This window comes from Theropithecus gelada, chromosome 20 (genome assembly GCF_003255815.1).
Source record: "Theropithecus gelada isolate Dixy chromosome 20, Tgel_1.0, whole genome shotgun sequence".
Lineage (NCBI taxonomy): Eukaryota > Metazoa > Chordata > Mammalia > Primates > Cercopithecidae > Theropithecus > Theropithecus gelada.
Window position 1 is genome coordinate 52,921,797 of NC_037688.1, and position 19,680 is coordinate 52,941,476.

The 19,680-nt window shown below is 58.7% G+C and overlaps 2 protein-coding genes across 9 annotated transcripts in view; one reads left to right on the forward strand and one right to left on the reverse strand.

Annotated features, from left to right (window-relative positions):
• The window catches only part of NPRL3 (NPR3 like, GATOR1 complex subunit), a 57,523-nt gene extending 47,553 nt beyond the window's left edge, over window positions 1-9,970 (forward strand). For 3 of the 5 annotated variants that reach the window (XM_025369373.1, XM_025369371.1, XM_025369369.1), the window contains 5 exons: window positions 333-439; window positions 952-1,081; window positions 4,157-4,346; window positions 5,186-5,378; window positions 6,669-7,735. In XM_025369373.1, the coding sequence (XP_025225158.1) occupies window positions 333-439; window positions 952-1,081; window positions 4,157-4,346; window positions 5,186-5,378; window positions 6,669-6,834 (786 nt within the window). In that variant the 3' untranslated portion in view covers window positions 6,835-7,735. Of the gene's footprint in view, window positions 1-332; window positions 440-951; window positions 1,082-4,156; window positions 4,347-5,185; window positions 5,379-6,668; window positions 7,736-8,942 lie in introns of those variants that run through there. The other 2 variants (XM_025369372.1, XM_025369370.1) reach the window with 2 other exon arrangements.
• Window positions 7,690-16,112, reverse strand: MPG (N-methylpurine DNA glycosylase). 4 transcript variants are annotated; one of them, XM_025369374.1, is made up of 5 exons: window positions 14,806-14,938; window positions 13,750-13,939; window positions 13,422-13,655; window positions 10,311-10,515; window positions 7,690-8,135 (listed from the first exon to the last, which is right to left on the reverse strand). In XM_025369374.1, exons 2-5 carry the CDS (start codon window positions 13,786-13,788, stop codon window positions 7,759-7,761), a joined length of 855 nt encoding a protein of 284 aa, XP_025225159.1. In that variant the 5' UTR covers window positions 13,789-13,939; window positions 14,806-14,938; the 3' UTR covers window positions 7,690-7,758. The 4 variants fall into 4 exon arrangements, with proteins under 4 accessions (XP_025225159.1, XP_025225163.1, XP_025225160.1 ...); XM_025369378.1 differs by lacking the exons at window positions 13,750-13,939; window positions 14,806-14,938 and adding an exon at window positions 16,029-16,112; XM_025369375.1 differs by lacking the exon at window positions 13,750-13,939 and having other exon boundaries at window positions 14,806-14,980.
• Window positions 16,113-19,680: the final 3,568 nt, after the last annotated feature.

The window sequence follows — 19,680 nt, forward strand, 5'->3', positions numbered from 1 at the left end:
GGGAGGCAGAGGTTGCAGTGAGCTGAGATTGCACCACTGCGCTCCAGCCTGGATGACAGAGCAAGACTGTCTCAAAAAAAAAAAAGCCGTTGCTCACAGAAAGTGCTGTGTGCTGTGTGCTGGCTGTGCCCCACGTCCTAGTGAGAGGTTGGGAAGGTGCTGTTCCACGTTAGGGAGGAAGCCGCGGGCCACAGCCACCACGTGTGTTCTGCATGAGCCTGGGACCAGCTTCTCCGGGCTGCTAGGCCATGGCCACCCATGCTGAGAGCTTCTGACAGCTCCCAGTGGGCCAGCCTCAGGCATGGTCCTTGCAGCTTCCCCTCTGCCTGCAGGTTTTCCAGCTTGCAGCTCATCTGGTGTACTGGGGCAAGGCCATCATCATCTACCCGCTGTGTGAGAACAACGTCTACATGCTGTCTCCCAATGCCAGCGTATGTCTGTGAGTGCTGCTGGCTGCCAGAGCCTGGAGCCCTGAGTGGGAAGGGGTGAGGCCGGCAGGGCCCTCCAGATGCTGTTCTCTGTGTTGGCCAGGCACCAAAGGCTGTGGAAGCCCCAAGGCCAGGCTCTCACTTCAGCCTAACTCCTGGCCACCAGCGTGCCCAGGTCCCAATTCTGGTCTGGCTCTGTGCTGTGTGACTCTCCTGTATCCCCCCTATGCCAGGCCCCCTCCTCCAGGCTGGCTCTCCTAATCCACCTTGAGGGATCAGAGGTGAGATGCAGGGTGAACTGTGCCCATGGCTCCTGCTGCTGCTCAAGGGGAAGTGCCCAGGTTCTGTCCACCTGGAGGCCTGCCTGGCATCATACCGTTCTGCCCTCATTGCACCGTCCTGGCCCACCTGCCACACTTTACTTCTCTGCTGCCCACTGAGGCCAGTGTTGAGAACACAGTGGGGGGTCTGAGAACACGGTGGGGGTTCTGCTGCACTCACTGGTATGCTCGTCTGCCTCCAGGTACTCCCCGCTAGCCGAGCAGTTCTCCCATCAGTTCCCATCTCATGACCTGCCGTCTGTCCTTGCCAAGTTCTCCTTGCCGGTCTCCTTATCAGAATTTAGGAATCCCCTGGCCCCCGCTGTGCAGGAGGTGAGTCACAGAAGCTCAAGGAGCCTGGAGTGGCAGGTGCATAGTGGACAGGCACTACCTGCCTGGCTGTGGGTTCTGATCTGAGCCCTTACCACTGCCAGCTGCTTCTCCTTGGTTTTGGGGGCTTGCCATGCAAGTGCTATGTGCTCAGCAGGGCCCGAAAGTCAGCTGCAGATGCTTGGCCAGTGACCCAACACTTGGGCAGTTGTCCCCTCCCCATAGAGCCCACCCTGGCTGTGGCAGGCAGTTTTTAGGGTTAGAACTGAGTTAAGCTTGGCAGGAGAGTGCTTACCTTTTCTGGCCCTACAGACCTGCCTTGTACCCCTTTGGGACTGGGGACTGCCTACAGATGAGGGTGCAAAGACAGCTTTGTTCTCACTGGGCCGGGGCCTGACCCTCTGAGAGTTTTGCTTCTGCCTTCACTCCCTGCCATGGCTCAGGTGGCCACAGGGTCTGTGGGTATGAGTTCTGGGGTCACTGGTCCCCAGAATCTCCTCATCCAAGAGAGCCTAGAGAAGACCCTAGTGGGCCTGGGTCAGGGCAATGGGCAGGCAGGTTGAGAGCTAGGAGTGGCTGGGGGATAGGAGGCCTCCTGCAGATCTGTGGGATGGACTGGTGCACCGGTATCTGTAGCAGGGCCAGTGGCTTCCCCTGTGGGCTGCAGGTGTCACAGCCTCGTGCTGAGGTGGCTTTGCCATCCTCCCCTCCACTGAGTTCTGGGCAGAGACTCAGAGCAGGGCCAGATAGGACAGAATGTTGGAGACAGACGAACTGGGTGTTCTCACGTCTTTGTCTCCAAAAGTATTTGAGTAAGTGCCAGATCTATTAGGCAAAACCAGTCCTTAAAGTCAAACCCTTTCCGTTCTCAAATTGTGAATGAGAATAAGATTCTGGTTTTTCAGCTCCTTTAGATGCCAAACCTGACAGAATTCTTAGTGCGGTCTTTCATAGAGCCCTTGGTTTCTGGGAGCTGAGCCAGGTTGTATCAGCTGAATAAGAGGCACTCTCTGCACCCCTTCTCTTGGGCCAGTGCTTAGGGAGGAGCTGCTGGTGCTTCCATCCCAGAGGCCTCCTGTGGTCTAGATGGACGGGGTGGCTTTTCCAGGCCATGACTGAGTGGTTGCTCCAGGCCTTGTCAAGGGCCTACATGGAGCCAGGTTCTGCCTGGGCTCCAGTGCCGGAAAGCCCCTCAGTTTTATTTTTTGTTCATTTATTTTATTTATTTTTGATTGCACTCCAGGCTGGAGTGCAATGGCATGATCTCGGCTTACTGCAACCATTGCCTCCCGGGTTCAAGCAGTCTCCTGCCTCAGCCTCCCAAGTAGCTGGGATTACAGATGCCTGCCACCATGCCTGGCTAATTTTTTGTATTTTTAGTAGAGACAGGGTTTCACCATGTTGACCAGGGTGGTCTCGAACTCCCGACCTCAGGTGATCCACCCACCTCATCCTCTCAAAGCGCTGGGATTATAGGTGTGAGCCACTATGCACAGCTTTTTTTTATTGTATTGATATAGAAACTTGCTCTGTTGGCCGGGCGCGGTGGCTCACACCTGTAATCCCAGCACTTTGGGAGGCCGAGGTGGGTGGATCACCTGAGGTCGGGAGTTCCAGACCAGCCTGACCAACGTGGAGAAACCCTGTCTCTACTAAAAATACAAAAATTAACCAGGCATGGTGGCGCATGCCTGTAATCCCAGCTACTCGAGAGGCTAAGGCAGGAGAATTGCTTGAACCTGGGAGGCGGAGGTTGTGGTGAGCTGAGATCGCACCATTGCACTCCAGCCTGGGCAAAAAGAGCGAAACTCTATCTCAAAAAATAAATAAATAAATAAGTAAAGTATTAAAAAAAAAAAAAGAAAGAAAGAAACAAACTTGCTGTGTTGTCCAGGCTGAAGTGCGGTGGCATGATCTCGGCTCACTGCAACCTCCACCTACCGGGTTCAAGTGATTCTCCTGCCTCAGCCTCCCAAGTAGCTGGGATTACAGGCATGTACCACCATGCCCAGCTAATTTTTATATTTTTAGTAGAGATGGGGTTTCACCACGTTGGCAAGGCTGGTCTCGAACCCCTGAGCTCAAGTGATCCACCCGCCTCGGCCTCCCAAAGTGCTGGGATTACAAGCGTGAGCCACCACGCCCAGCCCCATCTGTTTTATTTCTTAATTTCGCGTTAAGTCTGGATATTTTGCAGTCCGTTTGACCAGGTCGTCTTCTTACTTACCTGGTGTATATCCCCCATTCCCATCCCCAGTTCCCCAGCCCCCTCCCAGGAGGTAACACTGGCCAGCAGCTCCTTGTCGACCCTCCCAGAGATGAGGAGAGAGATGTGTATCTGAGGACACTGATGCTGTCTCACACTCCTCGCTGCTCAATGCCTGTGTCTGGGCAGTGCTTTCTCACAGGGACTGGACTCTACCTGGCACAAGGCTCCTCACTTCTTCTCACTGCCAGCGCCACCTGCTAACCCAGAGACACTGGACAGCCTGGCCAGGACGTGCCTTCTCACAGTGGGGATGGGGAGGGGGGTGCTCCACCCCCAAGCCCAGGGTCACTGGCTTCAGCTTTCTTGTGGATCCACCCTTGTGCTCAGGGTGGACTTTCAGGTAGATCCAAGGAGAGGACTTTCTGCTCTCAGGGTGCCTGCCCACAGCCTCTTTCTAAACAGTGTCTGGGCTTGTCTGGAGGTGGACTGGCTGGCTGGGACCACCTACAGGGCCAGTGGGCCGAAGGAGAGAGGAGGCACAGGGGCAGCTGCAGCAGCACAGTGTGGGGGATTTGCTCAGAGCAGCGGTCACAGGGGGCCTCCACATCTCAGGTCCTGCTCCTCAGCCAGATGCTGGGCGGCCCAGGTGTGTGGTGGGAGCCCATGCAGGTGTGATCCAGATGTCCCCTGGCCCCTCTCCCTTCCCAGGAGGGTGAGCTGGCCTTGCAGAGCTGGCTGGCAGCTGGGGGCTCCCTTTCTGAGTCAGCACAGGGAGTGTGCTGTGGCCATGTCTAGGGCCATGGGTCCCTGATCCCCCAGGAAGAAGCTGGCGTGGGGAGGGGACCAGCCTCACCTGCTGCCACCCGCAGACCCAGCTTATCCAGATGGTGGTGTGGATGCTGCAGCGCCGGCTCCTCGTGCAGCTGCACACCTACGTCTGCCTGATGGCCTCACCCAGCGAGGAGGAGCCCCGCCCGCGAGAGGACGACGTCCCCTTCACTGCCCGGGTCGGCGGTCGCAGCCTCAGCACGCCCAACGCCCTCAGCTTTGGCTCCCCAAGTAGGGCCCCCGGGGCATCGCTGTGGTAGTCAGGGGAGATGCTTGGGGGTGGTGCCCAGGAGGCTCAACATGGGCCGTGCTGTGAGTGTTGAGGGGCCTCCACATGGCTGCACACACACACTCACAGGCACGCGCCTTGTGTCCCCCGTGGAGACACCTCTCCTGTCTCCTAGCACCACCATGACTCTGAGGTGGCAGCTCTGCCTCCAGGCTCTTCAGCAGGCTTGCTAGAGTCAGGAGCAGCTCCCAGCCCACCAAATCAGTGCTGGAATCTCTGCCCCAGCCTGGGATCAGAGCAGGATCTCACAGCACTGCCCGGACAGCTGACACCTCTGTGCCCCAGAAGAGCTGTCGTGGCCAGTGTGGCTCAAGGGCGGCAGCCTGTTGCCAGGTCCCAGGTCCCCAGGCTTCGAGAAGGAAGGGGGTGGAAGACTTTGAAAGTCCTCCCCTGGCTGAGGTCTGGCTGTAGGGTTCATGCTTCATGTGAGGACCCCACTTGCCCGGGGTGCTTTGTCCTCCATCCTGGGTGAGGGGCAAGATGCCCAGGCCCACCTTGGGGTGTTTGTGGGGCACACATTGCACCTCTGTTCAGGTCCCTTGAGGGTGCCCCCAGAGGGGAGGCTACCCATTTCCCAAGTCAGCCATATGAGGGGTGTGTGTCACACCCAGGAGGTGGGGCAGCCGCGGATGCTTGCAGGCAGATGTTGCAGCTGGGGTACCAGATAGGGCCCTTGTGGGAGTTAGGGGTGTCATTGGAGGCTGGCTGCTGGCTCTGCCCTCGCTGTTCCCCTGGGTGTCCTGGAATTTCACTTGGTCACCCTGACCCATGGCCCCCACAGCCAGCAGTGATGACATGACCCTGACCAGCCCCAGCATGGACAACTCCAGCGCAGAGCTGCTTCCCAGCGGGGACTCACCACTGAACCAGAGGATGACGGAAAACCTGCTGGCCAGCCTGTCAGAGCATGAACGCGCAGCCATCCTCAGTGTACCCGCAGCCCAGAACCCTGAGGACCTCCGCATGTTTGCCAGGTGGGTGCAGGTTGACCGTTGGGACTGGGGCCAGTTGCAGGGTCAGGGCAGAAAGTGGATAGGGATGTACGCAACAGGACCAAATCCACTGAGAACAAATGGGGCCCTGTTCGAGATGGAGTCTCTGCAGTCAGGTGTGTAGGGGCAGGTGCCACTGCCCAGGCATGGGGATGCAGCTTGTCACCAAGACCCTGGGCTGTGGGCCTGGCGTGCCTGTTTTTCGGCCTCTTCGCTCTCCACTACTTCTTAGATATTTCTTGTCCCTTGAGAGGCAGTGCCAAGTTCTCACCCTCAGGAGACTTGGCAGGGGTTTGCCCAGGACTCTAAGCCCCGGGGGGCACCCAGGATCCCCCATGTTATAGGTGATGTGGCTCAGTGGTCTCTGTCAGCCCCACCCTGATGTGGGGGATAGTGTAGTGGCACACTTTTCCGGGAGTGGTCAGGTTGTCAGGGACTGAGTTCCCTGTTAAGAACCACACTCCAGGCCCTTGAGAGAACCACTTGCAATGCTTCTGAGCAGCTGGTCCAGGTCTCACCTGCATTCTAGCATCCTCTGTGCCAGCCTCAATTGCAGAAACCACCCTAAAGCAGTGACTTTCCAAATGATGGTGACATTAAAAAAAAAAAAAAAAGGCCAGGCACAGTGGCTCACACTTGTAATCCCAGCACTTTGGGAGGCCAAGGTGGGTGGATCACCTGAGGTCAGGAGTTCGAGACCAGCCTGGCCAAAATATAGTGAAACCCTGTATCTACTAAAAAATATAAAAATTAGGCAGGCATGGTAGCACACTCCTGTAGTCCCAGCTTACTTGGGAAGCTGAGGCAGGAGAATTGCTTGAATCTGGGAGGTGGAGGTTGCAGTGAGCCGAGATCGAGCCACCGCACTCCATTCTGGGTGACAGTGAGACTCCATTTCTTGAGGGGGAAAAAAAAAAGCCGTGACCTTTTGGCTCCAGAGCTATGTGGGATTCACCGTATCATGAAAAAGAAGCCACCAGCAGACCCCTGATCCCAACATCAGGACACAGGCTGGGGCAGCTCTGGGTGTGAACAGCTGTCTATCCTCCTGGACCCACTTTGCCCACCTGCTGGTCAGCAGGACCATGGTGGGCGTGCGGTCCTGGAGGCCTGCCTGCCCTTGTTGGGGGTCTGTGGCTGCCTCCCTGGCCTTCACTGCCAGCTCTGCTCAGGCCTGTGGGCAGCTCAGAGTTGATTCCCAACAGTAGCTATTCAGCAGAGGCCTTTGGGGGCTGGCATCAGGTTGGGCTCACGCCCACCCATCCCTTCCAGGCTCCTTCACTACTTCCGAGGCCGCCACCACCTGGAGGAGATTATGTACAATGAGAACACTCGGCGCTCCCAGCTGCTCATGCTGTTTGACAAGTTCCGCAGCGTGCTGGTGGTGACCACCCACGAGGACCCCGTGATTGCCGTCTTCCAGGCTCTGCTTCCCTGAGCCCAGGCGGAGGGCGGAAGGCTGCTGGGGTGTGCAGGTGGGCGCTCGCGTCTTCCCACCCAGGGCTTCCTCTCTGCTGAGGCTGAGCCCTCTTAGCCCTGAGGCCTGGCACTGGGTGGATGCCGGCCAGCCATGGCCCAGTGAAGCCTGCAGAGCCCCGCTGTACTGGCCCCTGCTGGTTCAGCTGTGAGGCCGCTGCCCTCCGCTTTCCTATGCTTCCCTCCAGTCCTTGCCGCATGTGTAGGCGTCTCCACGCTGGAGAGGGCCTGACAGAACTCCTGTCTCTGGGTGAGGGCTGCATCCTTCTAGGCCCATGTGGGCTGTGCGTTTCTCAGATCCTCCTTTTGTCCCTACACCTGCTCCCTGGAACCCCCCTCTGTGGCCACCCTGAAGAATGTGCTGAAACACTTGTGTGGCCTGTCCCCGTCTGACAGCCTTCCATTTGTGAAGTGCCCTGTGGCCCTGTCCCTAGCACCACCTCTGTCTGCCATGCACTTCTTCCTCCCAGGCTGCCATGAGCCTTTCCTGGCCCAGCCCTCACCACAGTCCATGGAAGCCACAAACAGGCTCATAGCCAAGCTGTGACCTGGTCCTGACCATCTGGGGCGCGAGGGCCTGAGCTCCCCTGCTAGGCTGGAGCAGCCCTGTCACCTGTGCACATCTTGCTGGTGGAGGCATGGCCCACTGTGCAGGACCCCGCCCTCGGGGGCTCTCTGCTCCCACACCGATGATTCTCCCCAGCATCCACACTGGGTCTGGCACTACGTACTCAGGGCCCCCAGCCCTCGTGTCCTGGAGGAAGAGCTGGCTCCAGACACGTGCTGACCACCTAGAAGAGCTCTGGCTAAAGCGCAGTTTTCTAGAAATAAAACATTTATTTGTTTTTTAAACAATTAAAAAATATTGTCTGGGCAGGCCCTTTGCTTAGGCCTGTGTGTCCTGCTCAGCCACTCTGTCGACCACACTGACCCAGGGGCTGCCCCGGACATAGAAGCGGAGGGGTTTCCGGGCCCACTCCCCTGCATAGCCAACGCCCACCCGGGCTGCTGTCACTACAGCTGGCTCACTGGGCTCCAAGGGACCACGCTCCAGCCATATAGCTTCATCCTGTGCCAGGTCCCTCTGGTCAAAGCTCTTGTTGATGGCCAGGGCCTGGCACAGCTTGGAGGGGCCACTGCAGAGCTCACGGTCCTTGAGGACACGGCTGGCGGTGCCTTTCCGGAGGGTGCTGCGAAGCTGACGCATGGTCTCCAGACCTTCCAGGGGCTCCAGTGCTCGCAGCAAGACACAAGCCCCGTCCCCTGTGGGATGGATGGACAATTTGGAAGTGGAGCCTCCCTAGGCTCCTGTTCTCTCTGCCCTAGTGCACATCCAGACATCCCGTGCTGCAGGGAAGGTGCAGCTGCCTTCCTGCCTGGGCCAGGGACCTGCTCTACGCACCTGCACCGTCTACTGGGTCTGACCTGGTGGGAGGGGGCTGCACCTCACTGTGTCCAGACCCCTCTGCCTACCTTGCCATCCTTGCCTGCACCATGAGGTGTGCCTCCTGTGGGCACCTCTGGCTGCCACCACCAGGCAGTGCCTCCACCACTGTGGCTGCCCTCACAAAGCCAGACTGTTAAAAACACATGATGAATGCCGGATACCAGCTCCTTTCTACCTGGCTTCCCCTGGTCTTGTGACTGGCAGCAGCTATGAGGCCAGCAAAGGAAGCTCCAGAGAGCCAGTCCTCGGTTGCGATCATTCTGCCAGGAAGCAGGAAACCTTGGGCCTAGCCAGGCCCCAGGGCTCCCCTTCTGCCTCACCCACTCAGCATTTGTGTTGGTCAAGTGGTGGGGGCTAGGGGTTGGCTTAGAGCAGCTGTCAGTGTGCACCGGATGTTGGGAGAGCCCATGCAGTGACTCAGTGGAAAGACTGACTGCCACACCCTGCACAGGCAGGGCAGGAGAAGGCTGGCGAAGCCCCCCTCACCTCCCTTGGGATCCTTCCTCCAGCCTAGCCCCTCCCTCACCAGGCCAGGCCACTTGAGAAGCAGAGACAGCAAGTGAAGGCTCCTGGGCCCAGGGGCTCACTCAAGCACAGATATCTGAATTTCCTCTGCCCTGCAGGTTTGGAAAGGTCCCTTGGATTCCTGGCTGGGGACAATGATGACCTGGACCCTGGCCAGAGGAGCCCTAGCCCTCCAGCAAGGCAGCTCCCTGGAGACACCTGCTGTGACTCATCTGTGCACCCCTGGCCCTCCCAGCCACCTGGGAGTCAGAGGCTTAGCCCAGAGGTGGCCAAGCCAGTCCCCACTCTTGGGCTGTGGCCATGTGAGCCTCTGCATCAGCAGCCAGGGGCAAGCACTAGTGGACGAAGCCATGCCCTCCAGCAAAGCCAGCAAGTGCGGCATTCCTCTCAGCAGATACCCTTGACCAGCCAGTTGTCAAAGTATTTCAAGCTAAAATCAAGGCCAAGCAAAGCCTTTAAGTTCCCGTCCATTCTGTGATTCCCACGCTGCTTCCAGCTCACCAGGTGGGGCACCCGCTGCCCACCCTGACCCACCTCAGTAGGAAAGAGCGGGACCCTCTACATCCCTGTGAGTGCAAGACACATGCCCCTCACGGTCCCACTGAGCCCCCACAGAGCCGCCTGCAAATGAGTCAAAGCCTGGCCACCCTCATCACCACACCCCCCTGCCCTGGCTCCTTCACACACAACACATCCAAGTCCCACATCCTGACAAAAATACGACCCTTTGATCTCTTCTTACCAAACCTCCCTGTCCTCGCCTACTTCTCTGCCCACCCTAACTCCCCGCTGCTATGCCCACTGCTCCATCCTTGGCAACCTGACCACTCTGCTCTTCTTAGCACTGCGATCATCCTCTTCTCAAACTGGCTTGTAATCCTCATGTGCTGCCTCCATCAAGGGCAGGCGACACCTGTGTCCTCGGCCTCCTTTCTGCCTCCACTTCAACCAACCCTTTCTTTTTATTTTGAGACGGAGTTTTGCTCTTGTCGCCCAGGCTGGAGTGCGGTGGCGTGATCTCGGCTCACCACAACCTCCACCTCCCGGGTTCAAGTGATTTTCCTGCCTCAGCCTCACTAGTAGCTGGGATTACAGGTGCCCACCACCATGACCATCTAATTTTTGTATTTTTTGTAGAGACGGAGTTTTACCATGTTGGCCGGGCTGGTGTTGAACTCCTGACCTCAGGTGATCTGCCTGCCTTAGCCTCCCAAAGTGCTGGGATTACAGGTGTGAGCCACCACGACTGGCCCCAACCAACCCTTTCTACTCCTCTAACCAACCTTGCCCCGTCAATGCAGCCAGAGCTCCTGAAACCCTGACCTGGCCCTGGAAATGGCACTTCCTTGCTCAAATATCTGCCCCACCTCAGTCCTCCTGGTGGTCTGCTGGCTGTTAGTTGACGGGGCTCTGCCAGCCCTCCAGCCCCCTCAACCGCCAACCCCCCATGCCCCAGCACTGCTCACCCTGGCTGGAGATGTTCATGCAGAAGTACATGCCATAAATGATGTACACGTACAGGGTCCCCGGCTTCATGAACATGCCTTGGTTGCGGGGGGTCTGCCGGCCACCCCTTGAGTGGGCAGCTTCATCCTCTGGCCCCAGGTATGCCTCAGTCTCCACGATGCGGCCTCGGAGTTCTGTGCCATTAGGAAGTCGCCGGACTAGGACCTGTGCGAAGTCAGTTTCTGCTCAGGGCAGGAAGGGATGGGGGTCCACTCACCCTAACAGTGCCCAGCCTGGACCTCATCTCCCCAGCTCAGGGTGTGTCAGCCGCCCAGGTCTAGCCATGGACCTTGCCCCGTCTCCATCCTGCCTCTTCTCCTGCTCCTGCTGAGCCTGAATATGGCTGTCGAGGGTACCAGTTGTCTGCTCCAGCCCTGCTAGACCACCAGACCGCAAGCCAAAGACACCTCAGGCCACAGCCAGGGCGGGGCTGGGAACCAGCAGTCATGGATTCACCTTGCAGGTCAACCTCCAAGTCCTCTCAGCAGGGCCCTCCATTCCCCAGCTTCCTCCTTTCCCAAGTACCCTTGAGAAAACCATCAGCATTTAGCATGAGGCCAGGCATCACGGAAGGCACAGGACCCCAAGGATGTCCCCACACCAGCTACCTGGGAAATCCCAGAGCCTGTGAAGTCCCCTAAACCTGGGCTGCTGAGGTGGCCACAAGGGACCCTCATACTAAGCTCCTACCCTCTGGCTCTAAGGCCTTTCTGAGCAGTAGGCCCAGCTGTCCCACGGTGCCCCAGCCTGGACCATGGTCTTGGTAACGGCCAACAGTTGTGTCCTCAGTGCTTGGAGCCCGAGTTAACAGCAGAGCACTGGGGACCAGCCACATCCCCAGCACCTGTCTCGTTTTTAGGCCAGAGGCATCAGCTGGACAGCCAGACCACCTTCACCTCAGCCCATGAAGCCCTGTGGTGCCAGAGGCCATGGTCAGTATCATGGGCTGGGGAGGAGGGGCACTGGAGCTCAGATGCTTGCTGGGGGAGCATTCAGGAGGCCTTCCTGGAGATAGGGTGGAGGAAAGAAGGGGTCAGTGCCTGTGCTGGAAGCCCAGAAATCCTTAGGCATCCAGAGCCGTGAGGACAGAAGTGAACAGGCCAGGCTTGGCCAGACCACGTCCAGGGGAGAAAGGGTGGCCCTGTTCCATCTTCCCTGGAGCTTAGAGGGAATGCCCCTCCAGGGGCTTCACGCTGCGCACTCCTCTGCCTCCATGGGGGCACACTGTGGGGGCCCAACTACCATTCTGGAGAGGAGGTTCCCACAGCCCTTTTCTCACTGTTTCCTTTTCCATCCCAAATTTCTGATCTGGATTTCACTCTGATACCATTTCCACCAATGGCAGATACTGGGGCCTCTCACCCCACCCCCATTGCCAACACACACACCCTCTTCCTTGCTGGCAGAGCCTCCTGGGGCACACCACACCCTCCTCAGCCCAGAGAGTGGCCTGGGATTTCATGGCAACTCACTGCAGTGACGCTTTTAGGGATGAGTGCATGACCCAAGCCTGGCTGAGGGGTCTGCAAGGGCATCCACTGGGAGGTTATGGAGAGGGCTGTCCCTAATCCAAAGGACACATGGTGAAACACCCTGTTCTCTGCTGGACATCATCTTGTCCACCAATGAGCTCAAGTGGGTATGACTGTGGCCTGCCAAGGATGCTGAATAGAGACAAACATATTGTGGTCCCTGATGCCACACTGGGCCCTTGCCCTGCTCCTATGATGCACCTGCCACATGTACCGTTTTGTTGTATCACAAATGCCCATCATATTTTATTTTTTATTTTTGAGACAGTCTTGCCCTGCCGCCCAGGCTGGAGTGCAATGGCGTGACCTCAGCTCACTGCAACCTCTGCCTCCTGGGTTCAAGCGATTCTCCTGCCTCAGCCTCCCAAGTAGCTGGGATTACAGGCACCCGCCATCACACCCAGATAATTTTTTTTTTTTTTTTTTTTGAGACAGAGTCTCGCTCTGTTGCCCAGGCTGGAGTGCAATGGCGTGATCTTGGCTCACTGCAAGCTCCACCTCCCGGGTTCACACCATTCTCTTGCTTCAGCCTCCTGAGTAGCTGCGACTACAGGCGCCTGCCACCACGCCTGGCTAATTGTTTTTTGTATTTTTAGTAGAGACAGGGTTTCACTGTGTTAGCCAGGATGGTCTCGATCTCCTGACCTCGTGATCTGCCCACCTTGGCTTCCCACAGTGCTGGGATTACCGGCGTGAGCCACCATGCCTGGCCACAAATGCCCATTTAAGGTGCTTTTAGAAGGATCCACATGGGGACAGAATGTTGTTTGTTCTCCACGAGATCAAGCCCACATTCTAGGGTCTGCTCTTTAGCACCCAATTCCTGCCACTGGTATTTCTCTTCTGGCTCTTTTTGGTGATTATAACCTAAAAGTAGGCTCATTAAAGGACAAAGAGAAGGCCTTGGAGCCTCTGGAGAACCAGAAAGGCAGGCCTGGGGCTTTGGCATCAAGGACCACCACCCAGACAGTGCTCCCAACAGATCCAGCCAAGATGCCGTGGCTGTGTGAGCATTTGGTTGTGGGGAGAGCCTGCGCCGCAGGCCCCACCAGAATGGGCCCTGGGCAGTCCCTCCTTCTTACTCCAAGTCTGATAGGCAGAGCCCAGATCCTGGACCTACACTGAGCTGCAGGGGCCCTGGGAAGCCAGCACTGCACTGAGAGCCACTACAGTGGGAAGGGGCAGCCGAACACTGGCCACAGCCACAGTTCCCATGTGTGGAAAAACTGTGAGGTGGATTCCAGGTGAGGAAGGCTAACAGTGCAAGTGCTCCTGCCCTAGATGCCAGAAGCCAGGGGGTAGACAGTGGCACCCCTGCTGCACCCTGGGCAAACAACACTGACCATCTCCACATTCTTCCCAGATGATCTCAGGCAACTGAGAGGAGCTATCCAGGGACCAGTGTGAGCAAAGCAGCTAACTGCACGAGGACAAGGAGGACTAACCGAGGGCCAAGCCCAGCAGGCAGCGGACAGGGCTTCAGGGACAACTGCAGTGACAGGCACTTTAGGAGAGACCACGTTGCTATGTTCACATTACCTGTCCCAGAAATGCCCGGGCCAGGGGGACTGCTGGCTGGTCGAAAAACTCCAACCCCAGTCGGGTAAGGTGGCCCTTCGGGCTTGAGAAATAGATGCTGCGGTATGGGCCCAGGGTGGTGGGTGGTCCCAAACAGGGCTCCTTGGGGCAAGGTGCCTGGGCTGTGTCAGACGGGCTGTGTGGCTGCTCTGCTTTGGCTGGTCGCTGCTTTTTTTGCCCCATCCTTCGGGAAAACTGTAATGGGAAAAATAAATAAATAAGCATCCGAATAGAAGACAGCTGTCTGGTAAGGTCAGGCTCAGGAAGTGCAAAGACTGGATTTGACCACCTGCTTCGGTTTCTTCATCTGCAAAGTGGGGGTGACCATCCTGTGGGTGGTTATAAGGCACAAACACCCCGACACACTCGAGGCCTCAGGAAATGATTACATCTGATGGACGGCTGCTGCTGGTGGCAGGGTGGCTGCTCTGCCCCACATATGTGCGAGCTGCACAGCGTGGGGGCCCAGGCTGCACGACCTGGGGAGCAAATGGTGGCCGGAGCCTGGGACAGCAGGGCTGGGGCCCTCTGATTCCCACTCACCATGCAGGTCCCAAGCAAACGTCTGAGCTGGTTTCTGGAACCCTGCCCTTTCATCCAACCCTTACCAGGAATTCAAAACACAGCCAGGACCTTGGCAGGGCCTTAGCAGGGATCCCAGTGTGTCAGAATCCTTGGAATGGCCCCCAAGGCCTGACACACAGGGAGGAGTGAGTACCGGGGTGACCACTGGCCTGGCCCCATCCCATGTGCTCAGGGTCCCTAACTGTTCTCTGCTTCATGGCCCAGGTTGGATAACGAGCAAGTGGGGCAAAGGCAAGGTCTCCTGAGGGACCAGGAGGGTCTGCTGAGACCCAGCAGGCCCCCAGCCTCCCACCTGTGGCTTCCCCATGTGTAGGGGGAACCTGAGCGCACATCCTCAGCTGCCCTGGGGCAAAGGAGGAGGGAAGATACAGGGGGTGGGTGCGCGTCGGCCTGGCAGCACCCAGAGGGCTGGTCTTCAGCAGCACCTAAGTCCTCCTGGCATGGGAGAGATGCATTATTTTTAACGGGAGTGCTGACGTTCATGTCGAACGGAGACTGCCAGTCGGCCTGGAAAGGACGCTGACGCGACTGTCTCCGCACTCGGCCAGCGCTGCCAACGCGCCGTGGGCTCAGCCCCCGGGCGCTGCGGCCCCTGCTTTCGGCCCGAGCTTGGCCCTTGCCTACGCTCTGGCTCTGCCCCAACCCTCGGGGCGGTGGGCGGTACGCCCGTCCCCGGTACTCCCGCTCCGGCGGCCGCGCTCGCTGCTGCGCCTTGGGGTGGGCGCGTCTGTTCCGCGGGGCGGCCGAGGCGCGCGCTCACCTGGGCCCCGCTGCGCGCAGGCATCCGGCAGCTCGGGTCGGGGCTTCGTGGGGCTCGGACCCCGGCACAGAGACCAGCAGCCGCCGACCCCAGCCGCCGCCGACCCCGGAAGCACCGCTGGTACCGGGACGGAGCGGCGCCTGCGCAGAACGGGACGGAAGCCGGGAAGGCGGGGGCAGTGAGCGCAGGGAACGGGCTGCGGCCCCGGGGCGGGGCAGACCACACGGAGGTGGATCCTCTTCCCAGCGCCCACCACCAGTTGTGGACCCAGGCCCGGGCCTGATGCGGCTCCTGCGGAGCGACAGCGGGGAAGGGGCAGGGGGGGGTGGGGCGAGCACCCCACTGTGCCCCGGCGCCCCTCCCAATGACCCGCTGTCCGTCCCCGCCTGCGCCCTGGTCGCCTGGCGGCCTCAGAGCCCACTCTACCAGCGGGTGGTCAGACCACCAAGAGGACGGGCCCATAGTGAACCTGAGTGGGTCCTCGAGGGGCCAGGGCGGAGTGGTCGTGCTTTGGGGGAGGGTGCAGGCCGCAGACGTGTTTTCCGGTGGGGTGCCTGCGGAGTGCGCGCCTGGGAGACCGCCCCAGCCCTAGTCCGGAGTGGGCCAGGGAGTCCTTATCCAGGAAGTGGACTCCGGGCCTGTGCGGAAGCCCCCGCCCCTGGTCCGGGGTTGTCACAGCCTGGTGGGGGGAAGGAAGGAGGGAGCGGCGCGGATTCTGCGTCTGCCGCAGAGCCCCCATCCCTCTTTCCGCCCAAGGATGCTGAAGGGAGTTCGCCCACTTTCTGGGTTGGGCCTGCTGGAGCGCAGCCAGCCTCTTCTAGAGACTGAGGCCAAACCAGGGCTGAACACAGCCTGTCAGTGCGCAGCCTTCTGAGGCCTCCCCAAGGCCCAGCGGCCTGTAACCTCTCACTACCTCTCAGGTCAGATCCATGCCCCTAGGCAGGGGCAGGGATGGTGCTTGGCCCAGTGGAAAGAAGGGCCTAGGGGACGGGCCCTGAGGGAGCTGGGAACACTGCTGGCTCCCACGGTTCACGGCAGCCCCAGCACCCAGCAGAGCCATCCCCCACTTCTGGCCACTTGGGGGTTTATCTGGGTCTGCAGGGCCCCTCCCCTATGGCAGGGACAATCCCACCCCACAATCCACCTCTGCCATACAAAAACTCTTGAGGGACTTTTCCTGAGGTGTCTTTGACTTCTGTGACCCTGGTCCTGGAAAGGGGCACCTGAAAAGGGCTTGAGCAACTGGGCACCTGACTGTGTCAGCTGGGAGACGCTGGGCAGGACAGACGCACAGGCCATGTGTCTGGAGCCCTCAGATGAGGGTGACACCTGGTCCTACAGAAAGGCTAACAGAGCAGGACCCTGGTCTCCAACTGCGTCTCCTCCTCTGACCAGCCGTCCCACTCCCATGGGCCCCAGCCAGGACTTCCTGAGGAGGGAGGGGCCATGAGCTGCTGGAAGCCACCAGCTGTTTGTAGCACTGTGTGCCGCTTCCGGGGGTGGGGGCACAATGTGTCATCAATCCATGTTTATAAAGCAGCCCTGGATGTGATCCCACACCCTCCCTGCTTATCCCCTGCAGCCATGCCTTCCAAACAATAAGTCTCTCCTTCCGGTGGCAATAGCCCCCCGTCCTCCCAGTGCTCCCCCTCAGTCTAGTAGGGAAACTAAGGCCCCAGTGGAGCCTTTGTCTTCTTGATGGGCAGGGAGAGGATGGGTGTTACTTTGTACTTACATTTATTCTGGTTTTACAAGTGATACGTGGTCCTTGCAGAAATCATGGGGAGTCCAGGAGCTCCCAGAGGGGTGTTTTTATCCCCACCTTTCTTATGAGGAAAGAGAACCACCTGAAGGGCAGACTGGCCCCTGCCCCAGGAGGTGGAGAGGCTGGCGCTGGGGCGCCAGCAACCAACTTCTCCAGATGTTCTGGCCTGAGTGCTGCGGGTTGCGCAATCTCTGGGCACCCCCCCCCCCCCCCGACTTCCTGGTTTGTGGTCTAAGGCTGCCACCACAGGCTGGAAGTGGTGGGATGAGAGTTCCAACTGTGGCCTGCAGAGTGGGCTGGCGGGCTGGTCTGGGGCAAGAGAAAGTGGTGCCAGGTGAGAGGAGGGGGGCCTGGGGCCTCCTCTGTCCCCAGTTTATACCACTGCTGGGCTGGAACAGGCTTGTTGGAGGAGGCAAGGATATCAGTGGAAGATGGAGATGAGGACACCCTCGAGGCTTTGAAGGGAGTGAAGGCTAGTATTGGTGCTGGGGTGAGCAGCCCTGACCCCCGACCTCCACAACAGGCCATAGGCTGTGGAGGGGCTGGAGCTGCCTCTAGCTGTAGGAGGCGTGGCCATCAGTCACTGGAGCCTTTATAAGCAAGTCCTTGAGAGATGTGGCTCTATCGGCCACAGGGGCCAGGGTTCTAGTATCAGCCTCAGGACCCCAGGGTGCCCAGCACACTGGCTCTGTCTTCTCTCTGGCTCTGTCTTCAACAACTGTTGAAGCGGGTGTCAAGTCAGAGCCCATGGGCTCCTCTACACAGCTTTGAGCTGGCAGCTTCCCAGCAGGGTGGCTGCTGGCCTCTTGACTGGTCTCCAGCGCCCTCTGTGTCTGGTGATCCCTGGAGGGTCAAAGCTTCCTTGGGCAGAGAAGGCAGCCACTGGGCAGGCCAAAGTGGGGTGTGTGTGAGCTACATCCTCCCTCCCTGGGGCTGTGCTGCTGGGCCCTGGGCCCAGGTGCTTATGGGAACCCCTTGCCAAACCCTGAGATATGGGGAGGGGGCAGCTGCCTCAGAAATAGCCTATGACTTCAGGCCACTGGCTGGCCTGGCCCACTTCTGCCTCTTCCCCAAATAGCCAGGAGCTGGTCATGGGCCCATCCCTGGAGCTCCCCAGGCAGGGGCAGTTTCTTCTGATCATTCCAGGGACTCTCCAAAGCCCAGGGTCTGACCCCTTGGGTGATTACTTGTGGCCTGAAAGCTGAGCTGAGGATTCTGGGGTAGCTGAGGATTCTGGGGTAGCTGTTGGGAACACTCCTCTTACTGGTCAGGGCTCCTGTTCTCTCGTGTCCTGGTGTGAGGTCCACAAACCCTGGGGTTGGTGTGGACACCCACCCATTCTCAAGACGCCTGCCCACCAGCCCTGTGAGTGCTGGGCAACTGTAGCTGTTTTCCATTTCTCCAGGGTGCAGGAAGCGGGAGGAGAGGGGCCAGGAGCTGGGTTTCCGTATAGGGGGGCTCCTCCACCAGAACAGAGACTAGTAGGGCAGGCATGAGGCAGAGCACACATATGTGCACACAGTTGTCCATGTGGACTGGGTACAGTCCTGAGTTTCATGCATGTCTGTGTGAAGAGACCACCAAACAGGCTTTGTGTGAGCACAAGGCTGTTTATTTCACCTGGGTGCAGGTGGGCTGAGTCCGAAAACAAAGTCAGCAATGGGAGATACGGGTGGGGCCGTTTTATAGGATTTGGGTAGGTAGTGGAAAATTACAGTCAAAGGGGGTTGTTCTCTGGTGGGCAGGGGTGGGGGTCACAAGGTGCTCAGTGGGAGAGCTTCTGAGCCAGGAGAAGGAACTTCACAATGTAATGTCAGCAGTTAAGGCAGGAACCAGTCATTTTCACTTCTTCTGTGATTCTTCACTTGCTTCAGGCCATCTGAAGGCTCAGAGGCCTGACACTGAGCACACATGTATGGAACCCCCTGTGATCATCCTTCTGATGACCTCACTCGGGAGGCCAGGGTGGGCTGAGAACCTGGGGATTCCTGGACACAGGCTGTAAGATGGGGATTTGTCTGCAGGGGCAGACTGGGGCATGCTCTCCACCGAAGGTGACTGCTGGGTGTGGGGTGTTTCAGCTCAGAGCCAGCTGTGGCTGGTGCTCCTGGCAGCTGGCGATGAGTGTCTGGGACTTGGAGCGTGTCTGGGTGGGGTCTGACAGCGTCCACTGCAGGAGGAGACCTGCTGACATCAGATGCCCAGCTGTGGCATGCTTTGGAGGCAAGCCCAGTCCCCAGCTTTCCAGAGAGGACACCACTTGTGGCCCTGCCAGCCTAGTCTGGGCATCCAGGCCCAGTAGGGCTTGCTTATCCCTGGCAGGGGTCAATATTGCTAAGCACGGAGACTGTCCTGTCTCTGGCTGTGAGCCTGGCATGGGAGGGGTGGCACATGCAGGCTACAGGAGCACTGAGTGTTGGCACCGGGGCAGGCTCCCTCTCACCTGGTGTCCCTGACGCACTGGCAGTCATCCCCCTGGTGGAGTTCCCCTCCACCCCCTCCAAAGCTTTCATTGTCTCCTTCTCCATGAGAATTGTGTTGATACTGCTTGTGTTCAGAGAGGACCCACTATGTGCAGGCACCACCCTGTTCCATGGCATGGACAAGGATATGGGCAGAGGATTATTGCCCAGGCTCTGGGATCTACCCATAAGTGTACCAGCACCTTTATTTCAAATTGTCCCCTTTCTTTTCTGTGTAGCCAAGGACCAGGCCAGTGTCTGCATTGGGCACTGGGTGCAACAGCTCAGTTTGGAGAGGACTGGTGCCACCCAGACCCAGAGGATGGCACTGAAGCAGCAGCAGCCTTGTGACCAGCACAGGACCTGAAGACACACTTGTCCGAGGCCTGAGGGGGCACCCTGTAGAGGGATCCTTAGGGACCCATGGGAAGAAGGGATCCTGTACCCTCTCTCCAGAGGAAGCCTCGGCCCCTACCACTCAGAGCTCCTGGACAACCCTGCCTGTACTCTGCTGTTGGCACCCCTGTGCTCCACCCTGGGATGTGCCCTGGGTGGGTTAACCCACCCAGTGTCAGGAGAGAAATGCTGGGAAACTCCCACTAGCAGCCCCAGCTGAAAGCAGAGGGCCATTTTGAGTGCAGCCCAGAT

What these genes read in the sequence shown, in the direction of transcription:
- MPG (XM_025369377.1), bottom strand. Translation starts at nt 13,788, where the DNA reads ATGGTCACCCCCACTTTGCAGATGAAGAAACCGAAGCAGGTG. An exon ending in CCCGGGCATTTCTGGGACAG is followed by an intron (nt 10,516 to 13,421) that starts GTAATGTGAACA and finishes GACTTCGCACAG; the next exon opens with GTCCTAGTCCGGCGACTTCC. An exon ending in CATGAACATCTCCAGCCAGG is followed by an intron (nt 8,136 to 10,310) that starts GTGAGCAGTGCT and finishes TCCATCCCACAG; the next exon opens with GGGACGGGGCTTGTGTCTTG.